The sequence below is a fragment of the Pyrgilauda ruficollis genome, unplaced genomic scaffold, assembly GCF_017590135.1.
Source record: "Pyrgilauda ruficollis isolate IOZ18807 unplaced genomic scaffold, ASM1759013v1 scaffold115, whole genome shotgun sequence".
In the NCBI taxonomy this organism is placed as follows: Eukaryota; Metazoa; Chordata; class Aves; order Passeriformes; family Passeridae; genus Pyrgilauda; species Pyrgilauda ruficollis.
The window spans coordinates 600027-622321 of record NW_024509766.1 but is presented as its reverse complement, the minus strand read 5'-3'; the positions used below and the strand labels follow the sequence as shown (position 1 = coordinate 622321).

The window sequence follows — 22295 nt, the reverse complement described above, 5'->3', positions numbered from 1 at the left end:
CCTGTCCTGTATCACAGAGTTAATGTGCTTAGAACCAGCAGGATGTGAACTGCAGCCTTCTTTCTGAGAGCTTCCACTTCTTCACCTTCTGTGTGTGGATGAGAGCTGTGCCTGAGGTGTGTGTCCTGCTCAGACATCCCAGAGTTCCTGGTGCTGGGACATGCATTGTCCTCCTGGGAGCAGTTGGGTGCTTTCACAGAGCTTCTGGTGCCAGCAGCTGTAACTTCTGAATTATTTTTATTTGCTAGTGCCTTGTGTTATAATGAATTTAATGACCATACAGTTGCTAAAGAGAATAACTCACACTACAGTAGCCTATACAACAATGCAGTTTTGAATAGCTTTAACTTCAGAGGTAATGTTTCACTTTTGAAAGCTTCTAATACCTACAGAGTTTAAGAAAAAGAAATTGTTCTTGTTGCAGAGCAATTTGCATTTCTCACATTGATCACTTGTAAGAGACATGCATGAACACACGCTGGTGCTGTTATGCTCATTTTCTTCTGTCCTTTACCTTGCTTCATAAATTGCATCAACTTATGGCTTGCAGAAATAATCAAAAATCATGTGTATTTTTTTTTCTTAAATTACCTTTAATATTTTCACAGGAAAAGTAGAGGTGTCAAGCAAAAGCAGATCATTCCCAAGGTAATCAGAAAATTTAGATTTCTCTTGGGTAGGGGCTTTTTTGCACTGTGAATTTCATTTTGATTGACAGAACTCACTTCAGTACTGTTTTATAGTGTAGGATAGTTGTATTATTTATCCTGACAAGCTAAAAAACAGGTGAATGTTCACTTTAATAAGAATTGTTTAATTAGACAGATACGAAGATGTCATAAATGCATAAAATGACTTCCAAGTCAGGGAAGGCAAATGCAGTAATTATGTGATTGCCCTTGTTCACCTTACACTCTTGGGACAGGGCAGTAGAACAGTTTCTCTCTTAAGAAATGTTTTGGCCCAAAATAGAAATGATCATGAAATATTACATACCATTGAATGTGGAACTCTGGGTAGCTGGTTTCATTCTGACTCATTTCAGACAAAATATTTCTATTTCAGTTGAAAGACATGCACTTTGTTGATTATGAAAACTTTTTTGTAGAACTTGCTGGATTCCAAATCTCTGAAGCTCATCATGAGCATGACTCTGCACGATCGGACTACAAAGTCCCTTTTGCACTTGCACAAGAAGAAGAAACCCCCCAGCATAAGTGCCCAGTTCCAGGTAGGTGACACACCTCAGGGTGTGACACCTCCTGGGCTGATCTAGGCTGGTCTTGCTTGGAAAACCAAGTGGATTTTATTCTTGAGGTGTTTTTGATGTGGGGTTTATTGCTTGATTATAGTCAGAGTACATTTTGAGATGCCATTTATGCCATGAAATGTGTCAGTTCTCTGTACTGATCAACATTGTGTATGGATCTAGTGCTACTGTGAGAGCATGTTCAAACCCTGCTTTAAATTCTCTTGAGAAAAGCTAAAAGCAAATACCAAATACAGGGATTTGCTGAGCAATATGGGAGAATCTGTTTGGATTTTGTACAGCCATGAGACCTGAAACAACCTGATTCCTGAGGCAGAAGCTATCCTGCTGTCAAACAACACTCAGAATGCTGATACCTGAAGAAAAACTTCTGTGACTGTTTCATTTCAGACTTCACTTAACAAGTTGCTGGAGACACTGGGCAGAGCTGAGCCATTCTTCATCCGCTGCATCCGCTCCAATGCAGAGAAGGTGAGGCTGCCTCAGAGCTGAGCTGAGCTCAGAGTGTGCTGAGATCCAGGGCTCGAGCCTTGGAATCTCTTTATTTCAGCTTGTTCACTATCACTCTGTGTGCAGGTGAAGGTAGCCAAGGTGTGGAAGGAAATGTGCTGTCCCTGTGGCAGCAGCTGTGCTCCTCAGGCTCTCACTGGCTGTTTTCTGCTGGTCTTTTACAGAAGGAGATGCTCTTTGATGAGAGCTTGGTGCTGCAGCAGTTACGGTACACGGGCATGCTGGAAACTGTGCGGATCAGGAGGTCTGGCTACAGTGCCAAATACACATTCCAGGTACAGTGGGAACTGGAAGTGGGTTGTGCTTTCAGGAATATCTGCTCTCTTCAGAAAACATATCTTGTGTGTCTCTTCATATGAGGCTCATGACCACTTGGGATGAGCTGTAAAAATGCACTGGAGTTTTGAGAGAGCCTGCATGGTAAAAAGTCATAGTTAAACTGTTGTGGGTCATCTGCCAGGAAATTCTTCCTGGTTGTGTGAAGGAAAGTCTGAGTGCAGTGACATTCCAGGTACAGTGGGAACTGGAAGTGGGTTGTGCTTTCAGGAATATCTGCTCTCTTCAGAAAACATATCTTGTGTGTCTCTTCATATGAGGCTCATGACCACTTGGGATGAGCTGTAAAAATGCACTGGAGTTTTGAGAGAGCCTGCATGGTAAAAAGTCATAGTTAAACTGTTGTGGGTCATCTGCCAGGAAATTCTTCCTGGTTGTGTGAAGGAAAGCAGTCTGAGTGCAGTCAGTCAGTGCTGCACAGTGGTGTCTAATGTGGGAATCAGTTTTCTGTAAAAAACTGTAGGTTTAGAGATCACATCCAGGTGATCTTTCCTGTTAACACGAGGCTGACTGTAGCCTGCATTTTACATGGAAAAATAGCTCAGTCTGTAGTGAGAGGTAAGTATTTTCAGATCCCTGTAGCTTAAGTGTCTTAAATACATTTATCTTTTAAAGCTAAAACTCCAAAATTGGGAGTTACCTTCTGACTTTGGTCTCTTGCTGCCTCTGCTTTTTACAGGAATTCATCGACCAGTTTCAGGTGTTACTGCCCAAAAATGCCAAAGCCTCCAAGGAAGACATTTGTGCTTATTTGAATAAACTAAAACTGAATGAAAACTACTATCAAATAGGGAAGACCAAGGTCTGTGATACTTTCTGTAAGGCAGTAAGAACAGCTGCTGTACACTGCAAAATTCAGTGCAGTTCATTTACAAGTGTTACTCTTCTCTGCTTTTTGTATCTAAATTGGCTATTTTAGCTCTTGCAAGTGATGACACAGAGGTTATACTTGACCCTTGGTTTTGATGCCAGCCTGGTTTCTTGACTACAGTACAAATCCATGTTATATAGATAGTTTGGGAAATTGTTCCTATTGGCCTTTGTCAAACAGATCAATGTTTACATTTTAGAAGGGTTCTGTGATTTGAAGGCTGTAAGTACAAGTGTAAGTTTAGAATCCAAACTCTGAAATTTAAAAGGATTTTTATCTTTTGGGCAAGCTGTCAACCAATAAGGTTTGGTGCAGTGGTACCAAACCATTACCTTATCTGTTCTCTTATTAGCTCTTATATCTCCAGTGGGGGCTGAAAGGCTCCTGTTAACTGCTTCTTGTTGAACTTTTCTTTAACTGAACAGGTTTTTATGAAAGAGGCTGAACGGCAGATACTACAGGATACACTACACAAAGAGGTGATCAGGAAAATCATCCTCCTTCAGAGCTGGCTCAGGATGGTTTTGGAAAGGAGACGTTTTCTCAGGATGCGGCAGGCAGCCGTTGTTTTACAGGTATCTTTGAGAACTGCCAACTGCCAATAACTGTTGTTATTTTCCTAACAACAAACAAACAAACTATGTCATGGAGCACTCCCCACCTTGAGGCAGCCCTCTCTCACTTCAGGAACATCCCTTTGCAGGCGTGCTGGCGCTCCCGCTGTGTCAGGATGGCTCTGCAGAGGAACAACGCTGCCATCGAGATCCAGGCGGCCTGGAGGCGGCACCGGCAGCGGAAACGCTTCCTGCAGCTCAGGAGGAGACTTTGTCTCCTGCAGGCCCTGGTCAGGGGGCACCTGCAGCGGAAGAGGTAAAGGGGAAGGAGCAACGTGGCATGAAAACATCCATTTAATCACCTGGCTTCACCTGCCAAGCTCAGTTTGTGTGGTGGGGTGACTTAGTAAACAACTTGGTTAATTGTTGCCCAAGGAAGTTGTGGCTGTCCCTGGACCCATGGAGGTGGCCAAGGCCAGGTTGGGTGGGGTTTGGAACACCCTGGGATAGTGAAAGGTGTCCCATCCTCATGACAGGGAGATGGGAATGAGATGATCTTTAAGGTTCCTCCCAGCCCAAACTGTTCTGGGATTGTATGAGCTTTAAGGTAGTTACTGCCATGTGATATTTCAGTCAGTATCAAGTGGTCAGTGGAGTGTGGACACTGGGTAAGTGCTCAGGATTTGAGATTTATTCAACTCAGCTGCACTGGTGCTTCCAGTCCTGACAAGCAGACACCTCCCTGCAGTCCCATTGGGACTGTAGATGTAGTTTGGGTCTGTCTTGCTATTTGGGCTGCATTTAAGGAGTTGGTGGGTTTTTTTGACCCCTGGGCATTAAGGATTTGTGTTTTCATATTAAAAATTCTTAACAGATACCAGAAAATGGTTCTAGAAAGGCAGAAAGCTGAAGAAGAGCAGAGAGAAGTACAGGAAGATGAAGACAAAGAACAAGATACGAGCAAGACACACAACATAGATGAAGATACGAGCAAGGATGAGCAGAGTGAGCCAGCAACAGATGAGCTGCCTGTGAAACACGAGTCAGAGCCAGATCAAGCTGTTGAGGATGAAGACCAAGCTCAAAATGAGCAAGCTGAAAACCTGAGCTCATCTGAGAAAGCCACGTTGCCCCAGAAGCAGCCGGTGGAGTCCTCGGAGAGAGTGACCAACAGCCGGGAGAAGCGGGAATCCCGTCGGCAGAGGGGGCTGGAACACAATGACTTACAGAACAAGCATGTGCTCCTGTCCTTTGAAGGACCCTCTGCATTGTGCCACGAGGAGCAAACTGTTTCTGAAGAGGCCCTGGAAACTGCTCCAGAGCCAGAGAAATCCACAGCACAAGAAGATAATGTCCTTCAGGGAAGCAGCGAGGGAGAGAAAAGTCCAAGTGAAGAAAAACCTCTTTCAGACACTCCACCATCAAGTGAGATAAAAGAAAGTGGTTCTGTTCCTGAGCAACCACCTGGATCAGATGCAGAGGACATGGCAGCTGATAGAATGAAAACACAACAGAATCAAAATAACCAAATAAAAGGCAGCCAAAGCTTTACCTGCCCTGAAAGGCCAACAGATCTTGCACTGAATGTTCATAACACACTGTCTGCTACTGGCAGCTTTCAGGGCCCTGCTGACTGCTGGGCAGATAGAAACAGGCGGCAGAGGGCAACCAAAGACCTGGACAGCCCCACTGCTGCAATCCAGAGATACGTGGATGACCCAGAGAAGCTAAAGTACAAGAGAGAGAAGTGGAAAGGAAAGAGGCAGTCTGATGCTGGCCAGAATGATGTGCTGAGTCAGTCTCTGGATGGAAGGATACGTGTGGATAAGTCTCCTCAGGATCATTTAGAGTAAGGGTAGCTTCCTTTTTTTCACTTCACAGAAAACAAATATCTGTAATGTTTAAAAATCAATGGAGAACTCCTGAGAACCTTCACGTTTGGGCCATGTTATGGCAGCACATGGAGTTGTGAACAACTCCTGCTTTTCCTTGGCTCCCGGTCCTGCAGTGAATCTGTATGGGCAGAATGTTTTCAGAAGCTCACAAAAGCTGCAAAGCCTGCCTGGCTGTATTAAAAGGAGGAGTCAGGGCATTAGTTGAAATAGTGTCTGGAGTTTATTTTCATGTTTCTTTTACCCACTGAAAACAAGGTTTTACTGACTTACAGCTTGCAAGCGTCATCCCTCTGATATGGCAGGAAATCTGACATTCCCGTGCTTTTTCATTTCTCTCAAAGTAAATTGCAAGGGCTGATCAGGGTTCTGACTCAGATGTAGTGTTGATATGTGGGTTATTTAAAAGATGTGAAGAGGCTACAGACTTTATTAAAATATATATTCTGAAAGTCATCTCATTACAGGAAGAAGGGGAGTTCAGCTTCATTAAGTGACCTCTCAACACTGGTCCAGACTGTTGCCATGAACCAGGTATTGGTGCTGTTGTGCATATTTATACTTAATTATAATTGTTTATAAATATTAAAGATTTGTGAATAATTGTCTGTGTTTGTGTCCTTCAGGCTGATTTTCTTTTTGCTTGATACCCATGTAAAACCAATAATCAGAAAATATTATACAGTCATTTGAAAACCTATTTTTTAATAAATGGATCCTTGACCAAATCATTAAATATACTTGGCTCTTGTATTAGAAAGCTAATATTTATTGGGTAAAGTATATTGTCTTGATGAAGTAAACTTCACCATTCTAGCTTTTAAAACCATTTATAGAATCTATGTCGCTCAAAATGCAGTTTTTGACTCCTCCTCTCTCCTGTAGCAGTCACCAGATCCAATTGAAGAAGAAAAAGGCAACAAGAAGTTCCCTGTGCAGAAGAAGCCCAGTGACCACTTCCCTGCCTTGGACACGGCCGTTCCCGTGCAGCCAGCGAGTCAGCAAGGGGATGCCAAGTATGGCTTGTGTGTCTGACTGGCCTGTCTTTCAGAAAATGAAAACAAAAAGGGATTTTCCATTGGTACTTGAGTTGGGCACCTTGAGACTGTGATTGTGCAGAGGCACAAGCTGGCATTAGCTACATGAGTGGCTGTGTTGCTGCTTCATGTTGCTCTGAGCATGATATCTGAGCCTGCTGAGGAACAGATTCTCTGCTTGCATAACACTTTCTGTGAACTGGTTCTTTTTAAAATAAGAACCAACTTACAGCTGGGATTAAAGGTTCATGTAGTGTAATACAACACCAAGAGAAAAGCTGAAGAGCCCAGCTAGCATGTAATGCTGCTTCCCTGGCCTGCTCCAGCCTCTGGCATTCTGCAGCCCAGAGACTTCCTGAGCCAGAAGTGATGGTTTGGATACGTGAGGTGTTGTCTGTGTGTGCTGAAGGTAGTGCTCTGATCTTGTAAATACCAGAAAGTCCAGGAGTGCTTTCACATTGTCTTTCCTTTTTTATGTGCTGCTCAGTTTTTCTGCAGGTTGGGCCTTAAATATTCCCCATAGTTGTGGATCCTGTTGTGGTTATTATTAAGAGCCTGTTCTTGTGGCAGAGCCAGCTTCCATTACTAATGGGACAGACTTGTATCTGCTTTTGTATTCAGGTCTGCTTTCAAAAGCCCTTTGCGTAGACTTTTGGGGAAAAAGCCAGACAAGAAAATTGCAAAGGAGAGTTCTGATGTGATTGAGGAAGGAGATGGCCTCTCCCTGGTGTCTTGTGTCCTCTTTACAGACACAGGAGGAACGCAGAAAGTTTCAGAAGGTGAGTTTGGTGGTTTAACCCTCAGCACAGTGCATCATTTCTGCGAGGAAACAAATGCTGCACAATTCCCTCGCCCTGCTTCAACGTACAGATCCATTTCTTTGGCAGGTTCTTCGGGGCAGCCAGGCCGCCCCCAGGCTGGGAAGGAGAGCAGCAAGGCCAAGAAGAACAGAACCATAAAGATCAGCAAGATCTCAAGCGTGTCCCAGAACTGGCGCGCGTCCATGGTCCGGGAGATTGCAAACGCCAATGAGCTGAAACACCTGGATGAGTTCCTCCTAAACAAGGTGAAAGGCTCCCAGCCATGAGAAAATTCAAGTCTTTGTTCACTGTTTGTGTAGAATTTTAAAGCCCTGCTGGTCTAGGTGCATGTTTGTGCTATAATCTAAAGCAAAAGGGAATTGATTGGATGGTTTGACTGAGCTAGGTCTGCATTAGGGTCCTTTCTGTTCTTTTGCTCAAGTCACTGAATGCATAATATTGCATTAAATACAATACAGGGCATTCATGTTAGTTCTTTGTTTACAAACGAGTGGGCAGCAAAACTTGTATTAAAAAAAAGCGAGAGTTGTAAATAGAGAGTTCTCTAAAGCCCAACTCTACTGTTTTGTATCATCAGCACAGTGCATTAAAAAATGTTGTTTTAAATAATTGGAATGGTCACAAATGACTAAGCCCAGCCACTGAAGCTTAACTCTGTTCAGATGTTCTTTTCTTAACAAAATCTGATGCAGATGTATTTTTTTTCTAGATCAATGACTTACGCTCCCAGAAGTCTGGTGTTGAATGTTTGTTTTTTGAAGCCACAGAGAAGTTCAGAGGAAACATCAAGACCATGTACTCTGCTCCTGTAAGTAGTAAGTCTCAATAAAGGAAAGTTGGCAGGCAGTAAATGAGTTGAGTGTGCAGGTTAAAGGCTTGGCCTGCAGCTCTTCAACAAAGCAGTTCAGCAATTTTCAGCATAGAATTCAGAGCTGAATGTTGGACTAATTTTACAGTTCTGCTGTAATCTCAAGTAGCCTACTTTGTTTTCCTTTGCTCATTCACTCAGCCATAAATTTATTTTTAGAAATGGATGGATTTTGCTGTCTTCAGCCTCCTAATGCTGAAGAGAGGAGCCAACAGCTTTTCCAATATTCTTCTGACACTGCCTTGTGTCAGCCAAGTGCTGTTGGACAGTGCAGGAGGGAAGTGTGTTAACTTGTTTCTGTCATGGGCTGTTATCTTTGATCATGGCTGTGCTTTTTCACCTCTGAACTTAAGTACCTGAAAATATGGAACTGTCTCAACAGTATCAAAAAGGAATGTCTGACAAGTATTTTTCCTTCTTTAGAATGGACAAATCCATGTTGGCTATAAAGATCTGGTGGAAAATTACCAGCTCCTAGTTACAAACCTGGCCAAAAAAAGGGAAGAAAAAGAAGTCAAGTTGGTTTTGAATCTCTTTCTATCCCTTCTGGATGAATTCATCAGAGGATATACAAAGAAAGAGGAACCTGAGCAGCCCAAGGTATGAAAGTTATTCTGTTACTGGTTTAAGGTATGGTGAAACATTGTTGCTCTGTTAACTTAGGGGACCTGTGTTATCTCAAAAACCTTTTCCATGGCATTCTTTATTATTTGGGAAACACTTACTATACACACATCATGTGTATAACAAATTCTGATTGCTGACACACCTTTATGGAATTGTTAATTTTTTAACTGAATGTTTTCAGAATCTGAAAGTGTGCATTTTCTTTGGTGAAAACATAGGAGTTCTCTGGAGGTTTGAGAGATGGAGTTGCTTTGTCATCAGGCAGTGAGCTCAGTTGGTTTTTAGGAAGTTGATAGTGTGAGCTCAGACAACCCTCAAACCAAGCTGAACCTGCAGGATAGTGTCTCAAATGTCTGGAGGTGAAGTAAAGTCTGGGAAACTCAATAAGGGGGAAAAAAAAGGAATGGGATATCTGAATTTCAAAGACTAAGGCCAGTTTTGTTTCCCATTGCAGCAAACCAAAGCCCAGAAGAAGAAACGGAAACAAGATCGTGCAGTAAGTGCTTGCTTTCTGCAATGATCCTAGTCCTCAGGTGCACTCACAGAACACAAACACCCTTTGAAGAGCTTGATTTTGTACTGATGTTCTGGTTTGTTTTGCATGCTCATTCACTTACCTCTTTTATGAAGATGTGACAGTATAAAACCAGTTTTCATAAAGCAGAGATCTTTCTCATGCAGTGATAGGTTGTACTCAAGCATTTTCTTGCTTGACCATAGCTTCTTTTAAAGTCTAAAGGCTTTGTCAAGCATGGGCTGTTTAAAAGAAAATAACTACTAAATATTAATAACAAAACTACAGCTCTTGTATTTTACTGATGAACTTTAAGGCAGCAAGTCAATTATGAAATGTTCCAGCAAACCTTAGGGTGAAATTTGGTTTCAGGGGGAAAGCTTTCAGCTATAATTGTAAAATAAAAGATGGAAATGTGACATAGCGTAGATGGTTTTATTAAAAATAATAATAATAATTTTTTAAAAGGCAAGAAGAGTTCACTGGTTCCTTGCTGTCTCTCACCAGATTGAAGAGCACAATGGCCACGTGTTCACAAACTACCAAGTGAGCATCCGGCAGTCGTGTGAGCACTGCTCCTCCTACATCTGGCCCATGGAGAAGGCCTGTCTGTGCAGTGGTGAGTGAGCACACCTCGGGTGTGCAGACTGCATGTAGCTCTGGGGCTGCAGGTGGGCCTGGGTGAACAGGCCATATAGAAAGTGGGTAATTCAAGATGCAGAGGGTTTCAGTGTGATTTAGATGCTTGTTACAATTGCTTCTTTCTCTAGTTTGCAAGCTGACTTGTCACAAGAAGTGCATGTCCAAAATCCAGAGCAGCTGTACTTCCTGTGGGAAAAAGGTAAGGCCTGTGGATCTGGGATGGGGTTCTGTGGTACCAGAATCAGTGCATGCAAAATGCTGCCTTTATTTCTCAGTAAATGAACAGTGAATATCCAGGCACTGAATAAAAATTGTTTAAACAGTTCCCTCCTCAGTCAGAGAGGGGCTCTGCACTTGCAGAAACAGAGCTTTCTCCTAGGAGGTGATGCTTGAGCTAATTTAGGAACCCTTCTCACAGAGTGTGTGTGCAGTGTTGGCCAAACTGATAAAGAAATCCTGGAGTGTGAACCATAAAGCCTCTTTATTGCTGCAGCTCAGCAAATCTGCCCTATGATCAAAGGCAGAATAAACCACTCAGCTGTAGTTTCTGGAAGCATGAGGCAGTTGTAGCAGGAAGCCATGGCACTGCCTGGCTGGGGAAGGGGAGTGGGCAGTGGGATCACAGCTGTGTCACCCCCAGGGCGAGCAGGACGCGGAGCCGCGGCACTTCGGGGTGTGCGTGAGCGCCCTGACCAGCGAGAGGAACTCGGTGCCCATGGTCATGGAGAAGCTGCTGGAGTATGTGGAGATGCACGGGCTCTACACAGAAGGCATCTACAGGAAATCAGGATCAGCAAATCGGATGAAGGAGCTGAAGCAGTTGCTGCAAGAAGGTCCAAGCAGTGTTGACTCTTTGCATGTCATTGCATGATATCAGTTTTCCCTTCAATTCTCTTCTATCTGAAAGTATCTGTCACTTCTTAGTGTTTAAAAGCACCTTTTTGCTGACTGTGCAGGCTATATTATTTTTGTTGGCTGCCAAAAGCTGTTTAGTACCTTTAAATTACTGTCTTTTGCCTATTTTTAACTTCTGAATTGCCATTTGGATTCTGTGTACAGGAGATTAGAATATTTCTAATCTTATTTCTATGGGGTATCATTGTGTGCATCAAAGGAATGAACTGCTCTAAATAAAACATTTCTTTTCAGACCCAAACTCAGTGAAACTGGAGAATTACCCTATTCACACCATCACAGGGATCCTTAAGCAGTGGCTGAGGGAATTGCCAGACCCACTGATGACCTCAGCACAGTACAATGATTTTCTCAGAGCTGTAGGTAGGTTTAAGAACCATTCTTCAAACATTTCTGCTTTAACTCATTATGTCCTTGGGAAAAGAAATTCTTAAGATGATCATGCTGACTAAACAGCTCCTTCCAGTGTACTTACAACAATGATTTTAGACATTTTACATAAAACACTCTTCAGGGAATTTCTCTCTAGCTTACTTGATCTTGCTTCAGAATTCTTGTTTATTTTTAATGTGTCACAGCTGCTCTTTCTAAAAACTGGATAAGCATGTCAATAAGTTTCCTTTCAGGCAGGGTTTTTCTTCTTGTTATTCTGAACCAGATCTGGATATACAGATAGTTTAAACACCTAGATTCTTTTAACTTCAGTGGGATTAAGGCACTCTAGATAGTGTTGGAGGTCTTAGTGTGTCACTTGATGATTGCTAATAGCAGCAACATCTGAAAATGCAGGACAATTGCAGTGCCATGAGAGGAACTTGAACATTCAGTTGTAATAGTTGCTAAATGAAATGACAGTAAGACTTATCAGAATTTAGTAATTTTAAGCTTTCCACTAGCCTTGCACAGCAATTAATATCTTGTGTTTTCTCCCTTTGTGCAGAACTACCAGAGAAACAGGAGCAACTCTGTGCCATTTACAGTGTCCTGGAGCAGCTCCCACAAGCAAATCATAATACCTTGGAACGACTCATCTTCCATCTTGTCAAGTAATGAGTTAAATTTCTTCATTTATAGAGAAACTGTGGTTCTGAGTGCTGCTTGGAAGCTTTCTAAAGTGTTAAACACTTTCAGTGTCAGTGTGGGGATTGTGCTGCTGGTTTGGAAATGAAAGAATTGAAGCTGGTAGTTGTGCTCATGAACAGGTGTGTGGTTACTTCTACACCTGGTGTATTTAGATCAAAGCAGGTAAGAACTACTTTGAAGACAAGGTAGATCTCAAAGCCTTGGTGACCACCCAGATTTAGACAGAGGGGCTTGTAGTGAACTGAGGATGAACATATGCAAGTTCCAGGAGCAGGTGGTAAAGGGGCTGGTAAAGAGGCTGCTCCTACCCAAGGAACCAGGGGACTTTCCAAGCAGCCCTCTGAACATGGGCAAATGGGATTTTTGAAGAGAAGATGCTGAATCAACAGACATACTTTAAGAAGCTACCAGACTAGCTTAGCCTGGGTAGCTTCCTGATCCTTTGATTCATGAAATGTTGTCTCCTTAGTAGGTATGAAATAATTGTAAAGCTTCTTTGGACTGCTGTACATATGGAGTGTCCAAGAGGCCTCCTTACATGTTATTTGGGAACTCTGGCATGGTGTGATCAGGGTGTTTATATTCTAGCAAGGTCCACTTAAAATCTCTTTTCCTGGATGTTGCATTTCAGAGTGGCTTTGATAGAAGATGTGAACCGCATGTCCCCCAATGCCTTGGCCATCGTGTTTGCTCCGTGCCTCTTGCGCTGTCCTGACACCTCTGACCCCTTGACCAGCATGAAGGATGTCTCAAAAACAACCATGTAAGTTTTGGCAGTCTGCTGAGAAGCAGTGTTTTGGAATGGGATGGAAGGTCAGTACCACTGCCTGTATTTGTTACAACTTTATTCTTATCAAGCTGAGAAGCTGAGGTTCAGGAGGTGAATTCTCGCTCTGCCAGTGCTGCCAGTTCACACACCCTTCTCAGACCTTTCACCTGTCTCCATTTCACTAAGCATAAAGTAGGGTGATCTGTAAGTCTTGACAATCAGGCTTGTGTTTTACCTCAAGATAATCTATTTTTTTGGGGGGGCTTGTACCCTAATTATCTCTTTTACTGAGATACAAGGCATAATAAACAATAAGATATAGAATTAAGCTGTCTCCTGCATACTTGGAACCCCTGATGATCTCTTCTGCATTGTTCTTTGAGTTGAAGAAGGTTCTGTCCTTGACCCTCTCTGTTCTCCTCACCCTCCAGTAACTCTGGCTGTGAGAGCCCCTCACCATCCTCACTGCATGGCTGGCCTTGCCTCTGCCTCCAATGAAAAGAGTTTGAAAAATGACAGCTTTTTGTAACTTCTTACTGATCCCTGGGGCCACAGAGGTGGAGAAGGGCAGTTGCAGGCTCGTTGTGTCTCTGCCAGCCTGTGCCAACACAGGGACAACAGGTAGAAGCAGCAGGAGCTGTTGGCAGCCGTGGTAATGTCTGTATGCTCACCACTGTGTACAGCCAGCATGGGAGGCTCTGGTGATCCCAGGAGGAACATGTGCCATTACCTGTCACCATTACCTGTCCTGTTGTGCCTGCTGTGTTGGACTCTTCACCTTGTTACCATGCAGTGCTGCTGTGAGGGATGGGTGGGGATGTTGTGGTCACATTCCAGCCACATGTGTGTGACAAACACCCCCAGGCCAGGAGCAGCATCCCATCCCACCATGGTTGTTTCAGAACTTTCATAGTATGAGGCAGCTCAATAAGACCTTGCCTTTCTCACAGGTGTGTAGAGATGCTCATAAAGGAGCAGATAAGGAAGTACAAGATAAAAATGGAAGAAATCAATCAGCTGGAAGCAGCAGAGAGCTTCGCTTTCCGACGGCTCTCGTTGCTTCGGCAGAACACGGTAAGTGTTGAAATAAAACTTCCAAATAAAACTTCCACCAACTTGGTGAGGTAGTGCTACTTCTCCTGTCCATCCATTCAGTGAGTCAAAAATCAGCTGGAAAAAAACAACTGCTCAAAGCTGTAGGTAGGAGCTAAATATACAGCTGCACTGAAGTTCTGATAAATTAAAGGTCCAGGGGTGGGAATCTGCTTTTGTACTGTTCAAAATCTATTCCCACGTAATTCTGTCAGTGGAACTAAGATTGAGTGTCTGACATGGCAAAAGCATTCCTTCACTCCAGAGATGGATGGTGTGCAAAAATATGCTGCATTCTAGGAGGGAAAATACTCTTTGGTTTTGTTGTACTGATTAATACAAAACAAACTGTGTCTGATCAGAAGCTGCATATAGTGAATTTGGTCTCCATCTCTCTCTAGCTCTGGCCTATAAAACTTGGGTTCTCTTCCCCTTACGAGGGGAAGCTGGTATGTACAACTGCCTGGCTCCAGTGCATGGGTTTTTCTTATGGTACTCTTGCATGACTAAAGTACTTACATGGGTTGTAACTCAGTTTTAAACACTCTTGAACAATCAGGACTGCATGTACTGGTGCAACTTCCTCCCCAGACTGCATGCAGGGCTGCTGGGCTTTTCTGTCATCACCTGATATTTTATAGACACTCTATGTAACTTACGTTGGATGTAATAATATTACTTATTAAGTGACTACTAAAACTAAACTGAGCCTCACAGATCAAAAAAAGGTAACAAAATCCTAGATATCAGGTGAATAGGAAATTTTCTTACTTTTTGAAACATTTGTATGGATAACTAACAGCTCTTCATCAATTCCATCAGCCTCTCCTTTGACCCACTCATTTGTCTTCTACTCTGAAACTTGCAGGTGGGTGTAGCTGCTTGTGGCTGACAAGTGTTACATGTGAATCTGTCTTGCAGAGTAAAAGTTCTCAGGTCAAAGGAAATGACAGTGGCACCTCAGAGCTGGACTCTGTGCATGAAGAGGAGGATGTTTCTGAAGCCAACAACCGGGAGAAGGAGATTCTCATCGATCGCATACAGTCAATAAAAGAAGAAAAGTAAGTCCCCCTTTACTTGGGCAGGCCATGCCCTTTGCACTTGGAGACAACCCAGGTAGTAAAGGATGCCTTTTATCCAAAAGGATCCAACTCTGTTCTGTAGGCCTTGATGAGGGGGAAAAGGAAAATACAAAGCACTAGCTGAGAGAAAACACCATGAGCATTAATAATGACTACATGCTTTAGCTCTGAACCTGAGCTGCATAAAGGTGCTTGTGTCAGAGGTGCTGCAGCCTGTGTTTGATGCAGGGAGGACATCACTTACCGCTTGCCCGAGCTCGACCAGCGAGGCTCTGACGAGGAAAACGTGGACTCGGAGACCTCTGCGAGCACAGAGAGCCTGCTGGAGGACAAACCAGGCCGGGTGGATACCGAAGGTCAGTATTAAGGTAGTAAGTGCTTTTTTTTATTCTACATCTTTCACTGTATACAGCCAGGTGACCAAACATTATCTGGTCACAGTGGCTCGTATTGAGTTACATTTTAGGCCCACTATCAGTCTCTAAGTATCTTCTTTCTTTAAAGCAATTATTGGATTACACTGCTGTGCTCAGAGCTCCAGCGTGCCTGCCAAAGACATTTGCCAAGTGCCTTCTCTCCCGCAAACCTCTTCAGATTCTTACTCTGCATCCCTGGCTTCAAGGCGCAGATACTCCTTAACACTGTCCAAGATTAAAGTGCCCCGTCGAACTCCAGTGATGCCAACAGCAAACATAAAACTTCCTCCCGGGATGTTCAAATGTACAGAATCCCAGGACGAGGCTTTCGCTAAGGAAGAGCGTCAGAGGGTGCAGCGGAGGGAGCAGCCAGCGAGGCGGACAGACAGCATCCACTCGGTGTACATTGCACAAGGGTCTGCACTGGCCCACGCTCAGGAACTCGGGGATGAATACGAACCCACAGCAAAACTCAAACGCAGGTTCTCGGACCCTTACTCTCACATTCCCTGTGTGGAGAAGTGAAATTCTTCAGCTCTCTGGACTCTTCTTGAAGTTGACCACAGCTTTGGCTTTAACCCTTTGAAGGCTGTGAACTTGTTCATGGTCTTTTAGGTGGCTGCGGGGAAGGCAGCCCAGAAATGTACAGTACTGTAAGGGTTAAGCAAGGTTGTTTAAAGCAAATATTCTCCACTTTAAATTAAAACCTTGCAAAGAAAGTAAAGCCTCATGTTGAATAAAATACGTGGATTGAGTGTACAGGAAAAAGCCCCCCCATTCCGCTGCTGTGCCTTTTCCATTTGCCTTACAATGGACTCTCATGGGACCAACAGTGAGTTTAGGTCAATGTGTGTTGCCTTAATGTTTTGTATGATTTTATGACAATTTTCTCTATGGTTTACAGAACTGTTAAATGTGGTAATAGCCTTAACTGAGACCAACAAATATAAAAACGTTCATTAAAACATTGCACTTTTAAAAAATACCTGTGGTAGTTGATCGATGTCTGTCTAACAAGCAATTTATTTCCGAAGGAAGCCTTTACTGTTTTTATAAAGCAGTGATAAAGGACGGGGGAAGAGGGAAGCAGTAATGCGGCTGTAGTGTCACAGGGGAGGATTTTGGTGCTCCTGGAGCAAAGGGGAGCTCCCATGCTGGGTGTGCTGTGCGATCCGCCTCACCTCTGTGCGGGGACACAGCTGAGGGCGAGCTGCGATCCCTCCGCAGCGCTTGAAGCCGCGGCCGTGCCCCGGCCCCTCACGGCGCTGCACCGTGTTGGAGTGAGGGAAGAGCTCAGTTCGGCCACAGCGCTGCCCCGAGCCGCAGCTGCCTCTGTGGCCGTGTGCACGCCTTGGGTTTGGGGTGATTTGGGGGGAGTTTTGGGTTTTTTTTTTTAAATAAACCGGGGCGGTCACGGCCCGCCCGGCGCTTCCCGCCCCTCCCCGCGCCCCGCCCCAAGATGGCGCCCGGCGCTGAGGGGAGTTCCGGTGCCGCCATGGCCGCGACGCGGCTGGAGCTGAACTTGATGCGGCTCCTGAGCCGGTGCGAGGCGCTGGCGGCGGAGCGGCGGGACCCCGAGGAGTGGCGGCTGGAGAAGGTGAGGCCACCGCGCCCCTCCCGCCCTTCTGCCCCGCAGCACCGCGTCCGGCCCCTCAGTAACCGAGATGGGGAGCGCTGTGGTGTTAAACCCACGGCCTTTGCCAGACAGGGGATTTCTCCTTAATGCTGTCACTTAAAATCTTGTTTTTGCCCTCAGTATGTGGCTGCTCTGGAGGACATGCTCCGGGAGCTGAAGAAGCAGTCCAGGTGAGCGCTCTGAGCCCCTGGGTGCCTGTTGTGGGTTTGTGCTTCAGGGTGTGCCAGAGGAGGTTTAGGTTGGATACCAGGAAAAATTCCTTCAGTGAAAGTGGTAAAACACTAGAAGGAGCTGCCCAGGGAAGAGATGGAGTCACCATCCCTGGAAGTGTTCAGAAAGAGAGCAGATGTGGCACTTTGCAATATGGTTTAGTGGGAATGGGGGGAATTCAGTCGAAGGTTGGATCTGGTGCTCTTGGAGGTCTTTTCTAACATTAATAACACTGTGATTCCATAATCTCTTACCTGTAAGTCAGCCATAGCCCACGAGCACTGCGGCAGTGTGTCTTCCCTGTGGAAATACATATTCCTTGAGCCTTCCCTGCCTTGGAAAAGGTGATTTGCAGAGGGTTGCAAGTGTATTCCCGACCTGAGGCTATTTCTGCTTCTTTGAAAAACCATGTGGGGCTTTTTGATTATTTCATTTGGAAAGTAGAACACTAGAAAATGCTGATAACTTTGGTTTTGATATTGTTATCTTCCAACAGCAAGCCAGCCCCTGAACTACTGAATGAATACTCTCGCAAAGTGGACTTCCTAAAGGGACTCCTAGAAGCTGAAAAATTGGTAAGATCTACTAGTTCATCTAGAAAAGATTCCGGTATTCTGTGTTTATATTCACCTATTGCCTGGTTCCTATGCTTACTTTTACCTTGCATCTCAAAATAACAGTTGTTAAAATCTTATTATGCACTCCTTGTGAAAGCCTGAATAAATATTGGATTAATATTTTGTTAAAAGGAGGTATTGTATGAAACTTCAAACGCAAAGTGTATGTTGCATTCATCTTTCTCACTCCTTTGTGAGATGCAAGGGCAGGTGCTGTCCCTCAGGCCTGACACCTCTCTGGGCTGTCCCAGGTGCACCTGGAGAGCTGTGAAACGCCAACAAGCGAGGTGCAGTCAGTGCTGCTGTTCAGGCTGACTTCCCTGTTGGGAAGCACTGTGGGATGGCACGCCCATCCTCGTGGGTCGCACCCCGGCTGCCTCACACTGCAGACTGTCGTATCCATGACTGCTCCCTGCTTCTCCCCACTCCCAGCCTTCATCGACGGAAAAGGCTCTGGCAAACCAGTTCCTGGCCCCTGGGCGCACGCCGACGACAGCCAAGGAGAGAACCCCGGCCACCAAAACCGTCCACCTGCAGACCAAGGCGCGCTGCACGGGCCAGATGAGGAGCGAGCTGCTCGGCACGGTGCGTTCAGTGCTGCTGCTTCACAGATTGTCCTGCTTGTGTTCAGCTGCCTCGGGTGGCTGTGTCTCACAAGTGTCCCAGGCTGGGTGGGGAGGCACCTCTTTATCTCTAAATCCTGGGCACAGGCACTCTGCCAGGCCTGTCCTTTATCCCTGACCCTTTGTAATCTGCTGTTTTGGTTCTCTTTCTCCTCCCAGGACGCCCTGGCTGCTGATGGTAAGTTTGACCAGTTGGTTCCTCTAATTGTAGTCAACCTGAGTCATACAGGGAGGGGAAGAGTGTTCAAGATTTCCCAAAGTGTACTTTTAATTTAGTGCCTCACTTCTTTTCAAGACAACAGATTTAAAAAAACCAAACTAAACCAAAAACCCTGACAGATGAAAGCAGAAGTGTTGTTATCAATGGTGGCAGTGACTTGCAGGAAGTTCTTTTTGTAGCATTCATGCAGAAACAGACATTCTAATTACAGAATTAGCAGGGGCAATTTATTTTGTGCCTGTTCCCTTCTGCTCTGAGCAAACCATGTGATCCTGGGTGCTTTGAGTAGGTGTTGTTCAGTTCCTCTGGAATACACAGCCATGTTATTCACGTAGGGAACTGGGAGGAATTAATTTGAGGTTTCCATGGCTACTGTTAGAGCAGCTGGAGCTGGGCCAATCTAACGTGTCCTGAAAGAACACCGAGATACACGGGCTGAAACCCTGCCCTCAGGGATGTGATTCAGCTGAGGTTTTTCCCCTCTTTTGATGTTGGGTGTCCTCTCTTCCCTGCAGAAAGCAGGTAGGCATTTGACACCCATATTCCTTGGGGTAGAGGCTAAGTAGGATTTGGATATCCAGAAATCCCTGTGATTGCATGGGAAACATGCTAAACGCTAAACACTTATTTTATTTTTCCAGATTCTGAGGAGTTGAACATAAGGAAGCGCAAGTAAGTCAAAATTTCTCATTCCAGTGCTCAGTGTTTTGGGAACTGTTTTCCCACTGACCTTTAAATCCCTGAATATGCTTTAGATTGGGTGAAGTGTCTGACCAAAATACAATGGCTTCAGTTGACTCAGTGGGCCTTGTTGTCTTGTGGAGATGTAAAACCTGGGGAAAACTTGTTAGATTGACCCACAAGGAAACATAAATCCCTTTTTTTCCCTCGTGCTCTTGCAGAGGCCTCACATCAGATGAGAAGCAGTCGGCAGTGGAGCTGGATGCTGTGCTGCAGCATCACCAGGACATGCAGGAGAAGCTGGCTGAGGAAATGCTCAGCTTGGCTCGCAGCCTCAAAAACAACACTCTGGCTGCCCAGAACGTGATCAAACAGGACAACCAGGTAGTGCATGTTGAGCTGTAGCCCCTCAGTTTTGGAGCCCACAAGGTTCAAGTGCTGATGAGTGAAATCCTGTAGCTTGATTCCAGGTGGGATTGGAGTGGGGGCAACAGCTGCCTGCAGTTGAACCTTTTCTCTGTTGGAGGAAGCTGCCAGACCTGGCAGCTGTGAGGCTGACCCTGTTTGCTCTCTTTGCTCCACAGACACTGTCACACTCCCTCAGGATGGCAGACCAGAACTTTGAGAAGCTCAAGGACGAATCCGACCGCCTGGAACAGCACGCCAAGAAATCTGTCAACTGGCTGCTGTGGATAATGCTAATTGTAGTTTGTTTTATATTCATCAGCATGATTCTCTTCATCAGGATTTTCCCCAAACTGAAATGATTCTGTTTCATTTTATTTAAAGCTGCCTGCAGTGCAGTGGGAAAGCTCAGCTGGTGTGAGAACTGTCACAGTCAGTGCCCTTAAAGAGGCTGTGCAAGGCCTACCTGGCATCTCCTCCCTGTGCAGGCAGTGGAGGAAGGCTTTCCTGAGGAAGGCTTTCCACACTTGCATACTTGTTTACTTGGTGATTCTTGTTGCCTCCTGCAGGGAGAGCTGAGGTAAGGATGAGAATTTACACTTACCTGCTAACAAGTTATTTAGTGGATAAATACAGTCATTTTTAAGGTGTTTGTGACAAATGTTATGACTCCTAAAAGGCATTTAGTCAATACAAATTTAAATAACAGTTGAAGTCTTACACTCTTTCCTGTCTTCACAGCTTTTCTGTATTGACCTAGGAGCTTGCTGCCAACAGGATATTTAATTTCAGTTCTGTACATACACAGCTGCAGGTGTAGAAGGAGAATTGTGCTGTTCAGGTGCTTGCTTGGCTCAGATTCAGAGTATCAACAGGTAAAACTCCTCTCAGGCTCACCTTTTGCCCAGATGGATATTTGGGACTTCGGACTTCACCATCTTCTCCAGTTTAGATTGCTACAGGACTGAAGCTGCTCTCTGAGCAGTGTTTGCCTCCCTTTTGTGTGTTCTCACTTCTCATTGTGGTGTTGATGCCGTTGCATGAAGGAAACGCTGTGACCCTGCCACCTTCGAACTGTACACACAGTGCTGCAGGTGGCACGGACCTCACCTGTGCAAACATGCTTGTGCTGGAAGGTGAGGGCAAAGAAGGTGGTGTCTTCAAGACAGAAATAATAATTTAAAAAATATTCAGCCTTTCTTTTTGAGCAAATGATTCCTGTTGTCTTAAGAGTTCACTAAAATAAAACAGAGAAAAAAAAGTCTCATATTTTTAAAACACTGCTGCTGCTAGAAAAAACTTGGAGACTGTAGTAAAGCAGGGTTTGTGTGACAGTCTGAGAGTCTCTGTAGGTGCTTGTGAGAAGCTGACAGCAAACCCTTCTGCATCCTGCTGGTCAGTGTTCAGGTGTGTCCCATGGAGGAGATGAGGGACAGCAGGTAACCCTGGCTGTGCTTTAGTCTGGAACCAAACCATGAGGTGTTCCAGGCCTGGCTGCTGATCCCAACAGCCCCAGGACAGGGAATGATGGGGGAAGAGCTGTTTGTCACAGCTGGGTTCTTAGGAACGTCCAGCTTTGCTTTGAACACATCCCAAAGCACCAGGCTCTGTGTCAGAGCTCTGCTCTCTTCTGTACAAACCCATCTCTGGTAATGAAGGCAGTTAACATTTTTTACACAAAATGTTTCTGTTCATTTAACACAATGTTTGCAATGTAGTATGCCACTCACTTATGGATTATCAAATGAATAATTGTATTATGAGGTACAGCTTTTAATTCCAGCTACTCAGATATCTACAATATACTCCTGTTTTACTCATCTTGAATTTAGACAAATTTATAGTTGTAGCAATCAATTTATGGACATTTTCCATAGTTGTTTTCCTTCATCTGTATGTAACATTTGACATTTCACTGTGCTTCATTAGTCAATGCTGTGTCACCAAATTATTTTTTAATTCTGATTGTTCACTACTTTCCCTGCCGAGCTCTTCTCTTAGAGGCTGAATGTGATGCTGGAATGGTTTTTGTGTGTGAGATTTTGGGATGCAGCATTAATGCTTCATTGTCCATAACACTGTCCTCTTTATTACTTGAAATAAATTATTTTTCCTAGTTTACAAAAGATTTGGTGCATCACTGCAGACAAGTTTAAAACTGACTTTTGCTATCAGCAAAATGGGTTGCCTACAACTTTTTGGCACTCATAAATTAGGAAATTTTTGATTGGAAAGACATGAAAGGGAGCTGCTAGTGATAGCTCGTCTCCAAGAAAAGATCCACCCCTCCTAGTGACAGATACTGATTTACAAAGAAGCCTGCATGGAGTGAGTTCAGAAACCACTTAACTTTTGCCCATTGACATTTCATGGGTGTTTGTTTTTTTGAATGAACGGCCAGGAGTGAACCCTGTAACACTTTTTGTTATCTCCAGCAGCCGTTGAGCACTGAGCCTCTGCTTCCTGGGGCTTCTCTCCCAGGTGGAAAAATGTTCTCTTCTTCTCCCAACCCAACGGATCCAGTGCCCTGCACACAAAGGCTGGGTTGTTGTCTTTGCTTGTCTCTAGCTCATTTAGCAATTGGAGTCATTCAACACCACTTTG

The 22295-nt window shown here is 44.6% G+C and overlaps 2 protein-coding genes across 10 annotated transcripts in view; both read left to right on the top strand.

Annotated features, from left to right (window-relative positions):
• Positions 1-16277, top strand: part of MYO9B (myosin IXB) — a 43330-nt gene extending 27053 nt beyond the window's left edge. For 4 of the 9 annotated variants that reach the window (XM_041481136.1, XM_041481112.1, XM_041481119.1 and 1 more), the window contains 26 exons: positions 609-648; positions 1109-1231; positions 1661-1741; positions 1945-2055; positions 2796-2918; positions 3413-3562; positions 3691-3857; positions 4416-5390; positions 5901-5967; positions 6319-6449; positions 7092-7249; positions 7358-7536; positions 8001-8099; positions 8583-8759; positions 9241-9282; positions 9808-9919; positions 10071-10141; positions 10583-10775; positions 11092-11220; positions 11798-11903; positions 12572-12703; positions 13660-13783; positions 14203-14250; positions 14723-14862; positions 15112-15239; positions 15388-16277. In XM_041481136.1, the coding sequence (XP_041337070.1) occupies positions 609-648; positions 1109-1231; positions 1661-1741; positions 1945-2055; positions 2796-2918; positions 3413-3562; positions 3691-3857; positions 4416-5390; positions 5901-5967; positions 6319-6449; positions 7092-7249; positions 7358-7536; positions 8001-8099; positions 8583-8759; positions 9241-9282; positions 9808-9919; positions 10071-10141; positions 10583-10775; positions 11092-11220; positions 11798-11903; positions 12572-12703; positions 13660-13783; positions 14203-14250; positions 14723-14862; positions 15112-15239; positions 15388-15824 (4243 nt within the window). In that variant the 3' untranslated portion in view covers positions 15825-16277. Of the gene's footprint in view, positions 1-608; positions 649-1108; positions 1232-1660; positions 1742-1944; positions 2056-2795; positions 2919-3412; positions 3563-3690; positions 3858-4415; positions 5391-5900; positions 5968-6318; positions 6450-7091; positions 7250-7357; positions 7537-8000; positions 8100-8582; positions 8760-9240; positions 9283-9807; positions 9920-10070; positions 10142-10582; positions 10776-11091; positions 11221-11797; positions 11904-12571; positions 12704-13659; positions 13784-14202; positions 14251-14722; positions 14863-15111; positions 15252-15387 lie in introns of all 9 variants that reach the window. The other 5 variants (XM_041481155.1, XM_041481146.1, XM_041481096.1 and 2 more) reach the window with 4 other exon arrangements.
• A 481-nt stretch (positions 16278-16758) lies between these two features.
• Positions 16759-21817, top strand: USE1 (unconventional SNARE in the ER 1). Its single transcript, XM_041482514.1, has 8 exons — positions 16759-16896; positions 17056-17105; positions 17642-17720; positions 18195-18347; positions 18545-18563; positions 19247-19277; positions 19508-19670; positions 19871-21817. Exons 1-8 carry the CDS (start codon positions 16759-16761, stop codon positions 20051-20053), a joined length of 816 nt encoding a protein of 271 aa, XP_041338448.1. The 3' UTR covers positions 20054-21817.
• Positions 21818-22295: the final 478 nt, after the last annotated feature.